The 14,170-nt window shown below is 36.8% G+C and overlaps 1 protein-coding gene across 2 annotated transcripts in view; it reads left to right on the plus strand.

Annotated features, from left to right (window-relative positions):
* The window catches only part of NFXL1 (nuclear transcription factor, X-box binding like 1), a 72,272-nt gene extending 59,973 nt beyond the window's left edge, over positions 1-12,299 (plus strand). For both annotated transcript variants that reach the window (XM_028100735.2, XM_028100737.2), the window contains exons 20-23: positions 1,701-1,805; positions 6,119-6,205; positions 7,638-7,691; positions 10,562-12,299. In XM_028100735.2, the coding sequence (XP_027956536.2) occupies positions 1,701-1,805; positions 6,119-6,205; positions 7,638-7,691; positions 10,562-10,735 (420 nt within the window). In that variant the 3' untranslated portion in view covers positions 10,736-12,299. The remainder of the gene's footprint in view (positions 1-1,700; positions 1,806-6,118; positions 6,206-7,637; positions 7,692-10,561) is intronic.
* The last annotated feature ends 1,871 nt before the right edge of the window (positions 12,300-14,170 follow it).

Here is a 14,170-nt window from a genome sequence, read left to right on the forward strand (position 1 = left end):
TGTTTTGAGAAGAAGAGAGGCTAAGGTGGTCAGCTGATGCCAAATGTTTGTCTTCTTCGTGAAGTCAGGCTAGAGGCACTGGCAGGAATGAAGGTGGGAATAAAGTTGAGGAGACAAAGACTTTATAAACAGCCCTGTGAGGAAGGTATATGACAGTGAATAAATATTGAGCTTATTAAGCAGTGTACAGGACCTCGTTAGGTGTAGAGAGAAACAAAACTGAAGTGGTCCAGGAATGCTAGTGTGGAACTCATTCCAGCAGCTCAGCCCTACGATGGGATTGATGAACATGTAGTCTGAGTGTCCAAATTTAGTTTTGGTATGAATGTCTCAGCTAAAAATGAAAGAACAAGAAATCTAATTGCACACTAGAGAGACACTAAAGGCATTGGAAAAAACTTGTGAATTTTTTTAAAGTGAGTAAAGAGTTGGAAGGATCAATCTACTGAATCATAAAGATCAAAAGTTGGAGAATTCAAATGTTTATTAAGATGTCCACTATTTATAAGGTGTCTTTGTTAATGAGTATAAGAGACACAAAGAAATAGAAGACCATTGCTCTCAACTAACTTATTATTTTATATAGCTAAATATTTTATAATAGCTAAATATGTCAAGCACATATAATCCTCGCAATAGCTATACAAAATTCTGTTACTCTGTTCCCAGTTTTATATGTGAGGAACAGAAAAGTCGGGGGGCTTGCCCAAGGTTTCACAGTTGGTAAACAGGGAAGCTGGCCTTCAGTTCCAGGCAGCCTGACTTTGGAATTTAACCAGTAACTAGTGGTAGTCTGGTTGGAGAGACAGATATCTATGAGGTGTCTAAACATTTTTTTTTTTTTAATTTAAGACCATACAAACAATGTCACGATAGTTTAGAAATATATTTCTTACATAATTACTATTATTTGTTCAAATATAGGCAAACTCCTATCATGCTTCTATGGTGATTTAAGCCATTTCTTGAAATTTGATAAGATTTGAATACAAAGAAAGTCAGAACGTTTCATCTGGAGGTTGACTGGGATAAGAAGATAGTAAATAAGTAAAGATAAGGAGCCATGTAAATATCATGGCAGTTACTGAGTTGGTTTGGCTACCTATATAATATGTTTTGATATATAGTAGCAAAGAGAAATGATTTAGAGTAAAAGGCTAAGCAGTTGTATTATAATACAGTGCCTTAAGGACAAGGATATTTTCTTTCTTTCTCATATAACCCTATGGGGAAGGTAGATGTTTTGTCACTGTGCTCCACGTATTCATCCAGGAACCCAAGTAAGCCAGGCAGCTCTGCTTCTCTTTGACACATGGTTTCCATTATTGCTCTAGATGTCATCATTTAAAGCATGTTGGGAAGGGAAGGACATGGATGTGTGCTCTTGAAATGCTTTAAGGCACAAAAGCACTTAATCTTATATTCCATTGGCCAGAACATAGTCACATGGCTATAACTAGTCACAATAGTGATGTTCCACTCCAAGATACACTCTTGGAGTGGAACTGGGGAGAATATTTAACATTTCTGTGTAATTAAAGTAATTTATATCTAAAAGAAAAAGTTGAAAAATTAGATGATTATCCAGGGTTGATTGACCCTATTGTAATAGACTCTCAAAATAGTTGTGGAGGAAGGGGAGTTTGCAAAGTCTGACTAGAATGTAAATATGTGATTGCCTTATTTTGGTTTTATTTTAGCTTCCTTGTGGTCACAGATGCAAAGAGATGTGTCATCCTGGTGAATGTCCCTTTAATTGCAACCAGAAGGTAAAACTTAGATGTCCTTGTAAAAGAATAAAAAAGGTAAATATTTTAAGTTATTGAAAATACTTTTTTATGTAAAAGTTTTCTTTGTGTTTTGGTAGTTCTTTTTGCCTTTTGATTTTAAGATCTTCTTTTTTAGAATCGTTTTATTGTTAGCCTGTTTCTGTAAATACGTATTTTAAAAATCAGCTTTGTTTGGCAATTTAGTTTTCTGTAATTTATTCATAAAAGAACTTTGTCTTGTATTGGAATCAAGTTCAGTGCCCTTTTTTGGGTAGAATCAATATGCTCTAGCTTTGAGGTCTTTGTACAAGGAACACAGTGTGAGTAATAAAGTGAGTTTCATGGTTTAGGAAATGGTCCGGAATTAACCTTTGTTGCTCTTGTTTATGAAACAGTTTTTGCCGTCAGTATCAAGTTGTGAAAACAGCCTTAAAGAGACTTCACATGCATAGCCTTATAAAATTAGAAAATAACAACCTCAGGGAGAATTCATTTTAAGATAGAGGTAATGGAGGACTAAAAGGGCGAAACTAATGATTGGAAAGCTCGATGGAAGCAAACTGCACGCTGTTCGTCTAAGCCTACAAAGGAAGAGGCTCACTGTTACCGGATGGCAGTGGCTGGGTGGTCTTGTTTTCAGCTCTCCTTTTGCTGGACTTCCCTGTTCACACGGTCCGCCTCTGATTTCTGCTATCTTGGTTAAAGTTGCAGCTCCTTTTTTCCTTCATGTTCATATAGTCATCCCCTAAAGCTAGTCTTTTTCTTTTCTTTAGATTCACTCTACTTGTATTCATCCATCCAACAAGTATTTTTTGAGAATCTTTTGCTTTTACTGAGGATCTTTGCTTTTCATTTATTTTCACAGCTTTTGTTCACTTCCTAGGGGAGGTAACTTCTGAATTTAAATGTATAGGCCTGACCTCTTCTGGAGTTGAATCCATAGGTTTTAGATATTTGAACTGGACCATCTTTTTTTTTTTTTAAGATTTATTTATTTATTTTTTAAGATTTTATTTATCTCAGAGAGAGAGAGCACACGCATGTGCAGGGTGAAGGGCAGAGGGCTGAGCAGGGAACCCAATGCGGAACTTGATCTCAGGACACCAGGACCATGACCCGAGGCAAGAGTAGACACTTAACCGACTTGAGCCACCCAGATGCCCCTAAATTGGACCATCTTTATGTGAAAATCAATGCTTGGTCACGCCATTTTAATCTGAGATGTCTCTCAAATTTTCTCTCATTTCATGTTACTGTCCAAGTGCAGTTGCCACCCACTAGAACTTGGGCAACAGCTCATTCTTGGACTTTAAGAACAGCTTCATAACAGATTTCCTTGCCTCCAAGCATAATAATTACCCTAATCTAAGTTCTTCAGTGGTTCTTCATCACTTATGGGAAGAAATATGCATTTAAAAGAAACATGTATGCACATATAGACTTGGCATTCAAGAGAATCTGTGATGGTACCTTTGCCTGCTTGTCTCCGCTCTCATCCTCCAGCAGTCATCCTGTGACTCTGTTATTTAAGTGCCCTAACATATATGCTATACTCCCTTTTAATCTGTGGCAATGTAGACATTCTTTCTTTTCTGTAAAATGCCAAGTTTTTTCCCTTTACTGTTCCGTTTACTAGAATCCTGCTAGTACTCAGTGCAAGCATTTCCTTGTTTGGGAAGGTCTTCCTTCCCCTGACTCTCTTGCGAAGACTTAGATGCTGTTTCTGCTTGGTTTTCTTTATTCTAGGTTCATGACTAAAAGCTTTGTGATTCTAGGGATGTCTGTAACCTTGTTTTCTCATCCATAAAATAGACTTTATGTGTAGATTTATTGAAAGGAATGAAAGAGGTAATGCTTATATAGCATTTAGCACAATGATTGTTCATGTTTAATAAATAATAGCTGCTACTACTTACCACATTATTATATTATTTTTCTTATCGTGTCCCCTGCCCCTAGCAAAGTGCTTTTCATGTAATAGGTGCTCGATAAGTACCTTGGAATGAGGAAGGGTAGGATCCCTCTTTCAGGCTGATAGACTTAATAACTGCAAACACAATATTTATTTTTGTCTTTAATGTTTGTATATGTTATTTTTTCTTTGTCTGGACTCTCCCTGGAGGACTCTGTTTATCACAACCTCAGCCAAAAATGAAGAACTAAAGTGAGGAAAAAAACCCTCTAAATAATAAAATTCCATGCTATAAAGTGTTTTCATTAAAGTATGTGTACTTTGCTCATAGGATTGATGATCACATATCTTAACTCTGGTAAATGTAAACTAAAAAAAATAGTATCTGAGAGTGTGGTAAGAAAGGAGAATTTGATATAGACAGGTACCCTTAAGAGCAAAAGTGATATCTGGCAGCAATAAAAAGATAGATAAAACATCTACAAAAGCAAATTCTAGGACTTTAAAATAAGGACCACTTACTCTAATAGTTCACAAATCGATTATAGGATTGATGTCACATCATCAAGAAAAGAGTAGATTAGGTTTTTATTGTTTCACTAAGGAGGCATTGAAGTGCAAACATAAACTTTAGACCAATTTTAAAAAATTTTTAAACTTTTAAAAAAATTAAATGGTTGAGAGGAAAATTTGTAGCTCTCCAGAAAATTCTCTAGAACTGCATGAGTTGGTAGCCATTAGCTACATATTGCTGTTGATTTATTTGAATATTTTTTAGCTTTATTGATGCATAATTGACAAAAATTGTATATATTTAAGATGCACACATGGGGGTACCTGGGTGGCTTAGTCGTTAAGCGTCTGCCTTCACCTCAGGTCATGATCCCAGGGTCCTGGGATCGAGCCCTGCATCGGCTCCCTGCTCTGCGGGAGACCTGTTATTCCCTCTCCCGCTCCCCCTGCTTGTGTTCCCTCTCTCGCTGTCTCTCTTTCTCTCTGTCAAATAAACAAAATCTTTAAAAAAATAATGCACACATGATGATTGTGTATACATACACACTGTGAAATGATCACAGCAATCAAGCTAATTAACATTTACCACCTGGTTACCATTTCTTTGTGGTGAGAACACATTCTACTCTCCTAGCAAATTTAAAGTATGTAATACAGTATTATTAACTATAGCAAGCATGCCATATATTAGATTCCTCAGAACTTACTCATTTTATCACTAAAAATTTGTACCCAGTCACCACAATTTCTCCACATTTCACCTCGCCCCTAGCTCCTGGCAATCTCCATTCCCTTCTTAGCTTTTCTAATTTTTTAGATTCTACATATTAGATCATACAGTATTTGTCTATCTATATCTGTCTTATTTTACTTAACCTGATTGTCTCCATGTTCATCCATGTTCTCTAAATGGCAGGATTTCTTTCTTTTTTGTGGCTAAATAATATTCCATTATTGGTAGATAGGTGGGCAGATCACATTTTCTTCATCCATTTATCCACTGATGGACACACCTTGTTTCCATATCTTGGCTATTGTGAATAATGATACAGTGAACGTTGGAGCACAAGATATTTCTTACTTTTTTCATTTCCTGGGTATGTATCCGAGAGTGAGACTGCTAGAACCTGTATTAGATCTATTTGAAATTTTTTTAAGAAGGCTCCATACTGTTTTTCATACTGGCAATACTAATTTACATTCCCACCAACACTGTACAAGATTTTTTTTTTTCCTCTATTCTTGTCAACACTTGTTATCTATTGGCTTTTCAATTATAGTTATTCTAACAATTGTGGGTTGATTATCTCATCGTGGTTTAGATTTGCATTCCGTGGTGATTAATGATGTTGAGCACACTTGCATGTATCTGTTGGCACACATACAGCTAAATTTGAATTTTAATGAATCAACATGAAATAGTAGTAAACATTCATTTCCTCGATTTCACTGGCCACATTTTGAGTTTTCAGTAGCCATGTGTAGTCAGTGTTTCTCCTTTGAATAGAACGGATGTAGAACATTTTTATTGTCTCAGAAAGCTGCACTGGGTGGCACTACTCTGGAGCATTTTATAGCACAAAACAATAAAGAATGAAAAGGAAATTGAAGCCAAGTTGATAGTGGCTCTTAGTAAATAATTATTAAATGGATGCTTTAAATTTTATGGTATTCACTTTTTTCCAGTTAGGAGTAAATAAATAGTAAATAAATGAGTAAATAAATAAAAATGTCTTGATTGTTTGAATCAAGACATTTAATACTTCTAACCATATCATCATTAAATATTCATGAACATGACTTCTAAATAATATGCATAACCTTAAACTGTCAGATATTTTGCTTTTTTATGGCATACAGTTAGGACTCTGAGGACTCTTAAAAATCTTTTAAAATCAAATTTTTAAAAAAATGTTATTTGTAGGAATTGCAGTGCAACAAAGTACGTGAAAATCAGATTTCAATAGAATGTGACACAACATGCAAGGAAATGAGGCGGAAAGCATCTGAGGTAATGTCATGTTAAATGTCATTTTTTTTTTTTTTTAAAGAGAAATAGTGTGAGTGAGCACGGGGTTGGTTGGGGGAGGGACAGAGAGTGAGGGAGAATCTCAAGCAGACTCCCCACTGAGCGCAGAGACCGACACAGGGCTCGATCTCACAAACCCTGAGATTATGACCTGAGACAAAATCAAGAGTCAGATGTTTAACCAGCTGAGCCATCTAGGTGCCCCAAATGTCATTTTTAATGTGCTAATGAGTGGCCTTTTCCTATTTATTTTGTGCATTACTTTATGTGCTTACTACAAAGAACTCAAAATCTCATCTTTTTTGCTTTTATAAGGAAGCCTAGTGTTTTTTCTTTTTTAAGACTTTTTATTTATTTATTTGAAAGAGAGTGAAAGAGAAAGCATAAGCAGGAAGGAGAGGGAGAAGCAGACTCCCTGCTGAGCAGGGTGCCTGAAGTGGGGCTCAATCCCAGACCCTGGGATCATGACCTGAGCTGAAGGCAGATGCTTAACCAACTGAGCCACCCAGGCGCCCCAGGAAAGCCTAGTTTTGTAGACCTATTTTGAATCCCCAAGTATGCACTTTATTGTCTAGTGTGTACTAGATTTTCTTTCCATCCTTGTACCACCAGTTTTAGTCTATGTGCTCCAGAACATAGTTGTTCATCTTAATGTTACTGTAAGCCTCCTGAAAGTTAGGTTAAAATAATACAAAGTAAGGGGCGCCTGGGTGGCTCAGTCGTTAAGCGTCTGCCTTCAGCCTCAGGTCATGATCTCAGGGTCCTGGGATCGAGCCCCGCATCGGGCTCCCTGCTCAGCAGGAAACCTGCTTCTCCCTCTCCCACTCCCACTGCTTGTGTTCCCTCTCTCGCTGTGTCTCTCTCTGTCAAATAAATAAAATCTTTTAAAAAAATAAAATAATACAAAATAAGATTTTGGAATTCTTTGCTGTTTGGGTTACCTCTAGTGTCACTATTTCCCTCCATCAATCCAATTAATGAATAAACTCTTGATTTTGCTTAACATTAAGGATTCCCTTCCAGATAGGGCATTCATGGAAAATGGTCAATTTCAACTCTAGAAAAAGTGGTATTTAATAATTTGTTATAGACTTAGTATGGTAACTCGAGAAAACAATCAGTTTTAACACTTCCATTTTGCAGTTTTGTAATTCTTTGAATTGTAATCTAATATCTATTAAGTTGTTAGGCTGAAATGTTTATATAAAGGATAACACTATCCCTCCCCTCACCTCACAGTCTGTTAGATCCTTGGTCACACCTCAGTGTAACATTTACATGTCTTTAGGTAATTTCCAATATAAAGTTACCAAAAGTTGTTATGGGTTAGTGGATCCTGGGTGGGAAGATGTTAAAATTCTAAATAAAATTTGATGATTACAATGTTAATTCACTTTTAAATGTCTATAAACAGATAAAAGAGGCAGAAGCCAAAGCTGCTCTCGAAGAGGAAAAACGAAGACAACAGGTAACTCAACAAAATATTTATGTCTCTTTGTATCATTGTTAGTTTTTATGCAAACACAAGGTATATTCTACAGAAAAACTGGGAGCCAGTCAACTGTTCCCTGGACTGAAAATAATATAGTTCCTACAAAATGAAAATCAGCCACTCACTCACTTCAGTTCAACTATACTGAACCTCTGAAAAGGCGTGAAATCTTGTATATTCCCAAATTTACTTCCTTGCCAGGCTCATCCATTCTCGATCCCGGGACTCCAGGATCATGGCCTGAGCTGCAGGCAGTTGCTTAACCAACTGAGCCACCCAGGCGCCCTCCATTCTCTAGTGATAAGAGTTTTAGCTCCTCCTTTGGTTGGTGGACGGGGGTTGGAGTGTGGCAGCATCCATTTTAAGGCATCTCCTGGAGCCCATGTCTTCACTCACCTAAAAGTATTTGAGTTCTGTTTTGCTGACTTGCAGATTGTCTGTAAAAATGAGTGTTGTTTACTAACCAATGCATTTACTTTAACAGTATATTGCCTTATTTCCCTTTTAGATTCCTAAATGCAAGATTATTATCTGTTCTTTGCTGTATAGGAGATAACAACTACATTCCTGATATCCTGTTTGCTCAAATACCATATTGGTCATATGCTCCAAAGAGTGGTTTAACTTTCTAATAGTGACATATAATTATTTGTCAGTTTGCATTTTGAGATGCTTATACTTAGCAAGAAGGGTATATTATATGCAAACTGTGGCCTTTTGAATAAGGAAATTAAAATTTGTATGACTTCAGGGGAGGACATTGGAAACAATTTAGGTAGCAATAAAGGTGGGCTAAAATGACCTCTGATGTTATATGGTTCTATAAAGTTGATTTGCCGAATATTCCAAAATAAGTTATCAGACTTATTACACTAAAATATGGATTGACTGGAATCCTGGGAGATTAACTTATTAGGAATAGTTTAGGGTGAACCTTCTTCCCCTTTTTCTAAACCATTTGGATGGAAATTTTAAATATATTCTCTATTTACTGACCTTTTAAACAGAGTGTATGGAACATAATTTAAACTATAAATGATGACTGTGGGTCATTATTAAAGCATTAGTTATTTTACTGTGTCAGTTCTCAAGTTTGGCTGCTGTTAATGTATTTTGATCTTGTTCTCCGTTTCAGCAACAACTTGAGAGTATTCTGACATCTTGGTTCATTGAAGAATGCTTCTTTGTGTTAAATTAAGTATAGGATTAGGGCATCTTCAAATGTGGTTTATTGGCAAAGTAATGGATATATTAACTGAAGTTTGTACAGTTGACCCTTGAATGACACAGGTTTAATCTGTTTCAGCTGTGCGGATTCATTTTTGTGTAGCTTCTTTTCAGTATCTACAGTACAGTCCTGTAAATGTATTTTCTCTTATGATTTTCTTAGTAACGTTTTCTTTTCTCTAGCTTACTTTATAGTAAGAACACAATATATGATACAACATACAAAATATGTTAATCAACTGTTATTGGTAAGGCTTCCAGTCAACAGTAGGCTATTGGTAGTTAACTTTTTGGGGAGTCAAAAGTTATATGTGGATTTTCGACTGTGTGTGGGGTCAGCACACCTGACCCCTGCGTTGCTCAAGGGTTAACTTATATTTCCTTCTGTTAAATAAACAATTACAGAATCTTGCATGGATATTACATATATATTTTTTAGTTGATGACTATCATGTTTTAGTTACGATGCACTGTAGTATATCATGTTACATTATCCTGTATAAAGTTAAGTAACTTCTTAACAGTAGAATAAAAATCCACATTTTATAACAAGTATCATCCAGTTATCCTTTTTTAGGACCAGTTTTTATATAATTCTACTTTCTAAAATTGTTATTTCGTTTAAAGCATGAGCATTTTTTTCTCCTGAAGAATTTCTACTCTGCTTTTAAATATACTTGTTAAAGATAATTCTGGAAGTTTTTTCCCCTACTCACTTGAATTTCTTTCACACAAGCCATTAATGTTTATTATCAGCATTGTAAAAAAACTAGAATTATAGGTATTTTTATCTCACTGGGCATCTCTTAGCACTTGCTAGAAGCTGTATATTATAGAAACCCAACAGATTAATGGTGTTGAAGTATAAAATTAATGTCTATATTTAGGGCACCCTGATTTAATCAGATGTTTGTATATTTAGTGTCAGGGGCGCCTGGGTGGCTCAGCTGGTTAAGCGTCTGCCTTCAGCTCAGGTCCTGATCTCAGGGTCCTGGGATCAAGCCCCCTGGTCATCATTGTCATCAGGCTCCCTGCTCAGTGGGGAGTCTACCCCTCCCTCTCCCTTGTCCCTCCCCCCGCCCCCCGCAACCCAGCTTATGCTCTCTCTCAAATAAATAAAACCTTCAAAGAAACTCAAAGTAAATAAATAGGGATTCCTGGGCGGCTCGGTCGGTTAGGCATCTGTATTTGGCTCGGGTCATGATCCCAGAGTCCTGGGACCATGTTGGGCTCCTTGTTTGGTGTGGTGGAGAGCCTGCTTCTCCCTCTGCCTGCGGCTCCCCCGCTTGTGCTCGTGTGCGCGCGCTCTCTCTCTGTCTGACAAATAAATAAAATCTTAAAATAAGTAAATAAATAAAAATAAATAATGTCAAAGTCAGGCTTAGGTCTGAAATAATCTCTTTTGTTACTCCCCCATTTCCCTTTCTGCTTACCTAAATGAATTTGTTGAATACAGTCTATAATGGATAGAGTTTTTTGAAAAAATCAAATCAATGTATTTATTACATACCATTACTATTAAAACATTTGGCACATTGATTTATTTTCATCTGGAAAATTTCAAGTCAATGTATGTATTGAATTTAATAAAAGTGATACTGTTTTGGTTTTTGATTTAGGCTGAACTGGAGGCTTTTGAAAACAGACTGAAAGGTCGTCGGAAGAAGAACAGGAAAAAAGATGAAGTGGCAGTTGAGCTAACACTATGGCAGAAATACAGATATTATCTCCTTCCAGCGTGTACACTTGTGGTTTTAGTGTTTGCATGGTACATAGTCCACGATGAGGCTTAAAAACTTTTGATCTGTTCATATACCTCAGATTGGATTTAGATAAGTTGTTCACTCTGGAATATTAGGAAGTGTATACTGTAGAACATATCTATTCACATTCCTCTCTCTATTTTCTTCCAGCTGTTGTTAAAAGGACAGAATGTTGAGCTTTATCTTAATTAGCATACTAGAAGTGGCAATATAACATTTTTAATAGTAAAAGCATGACTGAAATTGTAAAATATCTCATAAGCCATAGCCAGTGGCAGGGTAACACGTCAGTTGTTCATTGTGCTTCCTTGTGTTAACATAGTTGTTTCACTTCCTGTTTCAAACCAACTTTTTTTTTTGCAAAATTAAGATGAAACTGAGCCATATGTGCAGTAAAAGGACTGTGTCACAATGTTTTGGTTACTTATTAAAAGGTACTTTTCTTGATCATGGTTTCTTGATCATGTAACTTTGTACTTTATTCTCTAAAAGACCTCTTAAATTGTAACATGAAGCTATATAATTAGATTCCAGAAATTGGTTTATTAATGAGGAATTTTTATCAGTTATTGAAATAAATTTTTATGTAGTAGGTACCTCAGAGGAAAATATAATTGTTTTTTAAAAAAAGCCAGGCTAGATTCCTCACATGTGGCTATTTCTTGTGTAAGAAGCATTTAACCTGAAGTTTGGCATGTTTTGTAAAACTTGTATGTGTCTTTTCAAAGTAATAATTAAAAAACCTGGTATTTATGAGCAATAGATGCTGAGCACAGGGCTTATGAGCTTTATATACTTATTCTCATTTCTTCTTACCATGATCCTGTAAGTAGATTTCAGCTGGAAGTAATCAGTTCTTATGAAAACAAGCTGATAGAGAAATATCAGTAAGCCAAATCTTTTTGAATTGTCATTTTAGATGGTTTTGCTATTTAATTTTTGTATGCTTAATGTTTTCATTAAAATTTTTCATACCAAATTTGTAACCTAGAATATTTACTATTATCTAATAGTAATAAAATTAGAGTCAGGAGCCTATAATTTTAGGCTAGGTGTTAATATCACTGTATAAAATCTCTAATACTTGATGCAATACATAATTATTGATAGACACTAAAAAGTATAGAAGTATGTTTTAAACAAGTACAAAGAAGGCTTTCTAAACTTTGCTGACTTTAATGCAAAATTTTTTAATGTTCTGTTCTTTCATCTAGTGTTAGTGTCTAAAATGAAAGGGCAGTCATTCCTTTCATTATGGTATTTGTGTTTTGACTTCAGATTTTTTTTCTTTTATACCTTTCTCAATGCTAGAGTACCTGGGTTGTGTTTCAGAAGCTCTAAATTAGAGCTGCTACACTCAAGTCATTTCTTTACTCTAAAATGAATATTAAAGACTGAACAACTAGGTGTCTACCTGGGGAGCTGTTTTCATGTATCTCAGAATTTCGGCCTAATAAACAAGCCTGAAGCCTGTTTCCTATCTGTTTGTTGGGCTTCTGTTCTGGCTAGTTTTCTTTCTAATTTGTGGGGAAGAATTTAGTGAGCAGAGAGAGGAGATTGAATGAATGAATAATAAATTAAGCTGTTTACTGTTTTTTATTTGCTTCATTAATTTACCTAAAGTTACACACTATTTAATCAACAGACATGTTTCCTGTGTGGTAGGTACTTTGTAGGTACTAGAGATAACCCTGATCCTTTCTCTTGGGGAGCTGGTAAGGAGCGGAAGAGGGCAGGCAGGAAATAGATACTCAATACAATAGACATCCTTTCATGTGTGATAAGTGGTGTTTAAAAATGAAATGGTACAGAAAGTGATGAAAAAGGGGGTGAAAGGTCACTAGCAGCTTTAGATTGGGAAAGTCCTGCTGAGATGGGGACATCCGAACTATGACCTGAATGATCTCCATTTGAAGATCTGAGGGAAAAGTCCATGAGGGAGGGAAAGTAGCAGGTACCAAGTCCGGAAGCCCCATAGACCCTGGTGAGGAATTAGGGTTTATTCCAGTCACAGTGGGCGGTGTTGGAAGGTTGTCAGTGGGGGAATAGTTGCTGTCCTTAAGATGACTCGCTGCTGGCTGCTGGTGGAGACAAGACTGTAAGGGGCAGGGGAGGGAGGTGGGTTGGGAGGCAGCCCAGGCTGGAGGTGCTGCTGAGGCTGGGCTCTAGTTCCCCACCGCCCTTGAATGCCCTTGAATGCCCTTGAATGAGTAGCAGGTGTGAGGAAGCCCTGGAAACAGCTGTGTGATGAGTGGAAGGGGAGTGAATGAGACAGGATAGAGGAAATAAGTTCTTTAAGGTCAAAATGCAGTTCAATTGGGCCTAAATATATACATGAATTTGTTCTGAGGGAAATAAAGCAGTACATTTTGGCCTTTTTTGCTTCAATCTGAACCAATTAGAGAAGGACTGAAAAAGTTAGCAAATAGCCACTAGGAACGACACAGATAAAATTGTGAATGTGTTGGCCTTATCAAACTCCTCCACTTTGTGTCATTGTAAAAGTTGGATGAGCTTACTATTTGAAATTTGGGGCATATTTATGTTGAAATTTTTAGTTTTTCAGCTTGAACTTTTAGGGATTGATCTAAAAAGTGTTTCTGTTTCAATTTCCCTATTCAAGTCCAAATTAAATTCAGATAATCTCAAATAAATTGGTATAGTCTTTGCTGAAATTGCCAGAGGAACTTTATTGAAGCAAAACATTGAAAACATTTGCTTTTTGCAAAGAAGTCTGATGCTTGAACTTCATGGCTATGAATGTTAAAAAATTTAAACACAGGTAAGTATCTGTCATAATGTTTAAAGATGACGTAAAGCACTTTTGGCTCTTCATGTTATTTCAAATGACCCAGGTATCTCCAGCTGTTACATTTGCCCATCCCTGGATGTTAGAAAGTGAGGCAGATGTTTAAGCTCTGGAGCTAGAATTGATGTAGGGCAGCTATGTCTCTTCTCTGGTCTGCAGAAGTCGTCCTCTGTATTGAGTGGCAGTGATTAGACCACCCTAAGCCTTGGGCCGTAGAGTCTACTTATAAGTTGGTGAGCTGCATAGAGGGAAGAAGCACCCCCTAGAAAAGATGTGAATTTGGCGGTGGGGAGAGGGAGGAGCTGGGAACCCCTCGGCTATCCAGAAACTCTTAAGGGACAAGAGACCAGGTGTCCACCTGGAAAACCATTTTCTTTTTTTTTTTTTTTAAAGATTTTATTTATTTATTTGACAGAGACACAGCGAGAGAGGGAACACAAGCAGGAAGAGTGGGAGAGGGAGAAGCAGGCGTCCCGCCAAGCAGGAAGCCCGATGTGGGGCTCGATCCCAGGACCCTGGGATCATGACCTGAGCCGAAGGCAGACGCTTAACGACTGAGCCACCCAGGCGCCCCACCATTTTCATGTATTGCAGAATCTTGGTCTGTTGAGGAAGTTTAGGTCTCCTATTTGCTGTGCTGCCCCTCTTGCTAAGTT

The sequence above is a fragment of the Eumetopias jubatus genome, unplaced genomic scaffold, assembly GCF_037043125.1.
Source record: "Eumetopias jubatus isolate StellerSeaLion01/CBP00866 unplaced genomic scaffold, mEumJub1_p1.0 scaffold_2, whole genome shotgun sequence".
In the NCBI taxonomy this organism is placed as follows: Eukaryota; Metazoa; Chordata; class Mammalia; order Carnivora; family Otariidae; genus Eumetopias; species Eumetopias jubatus.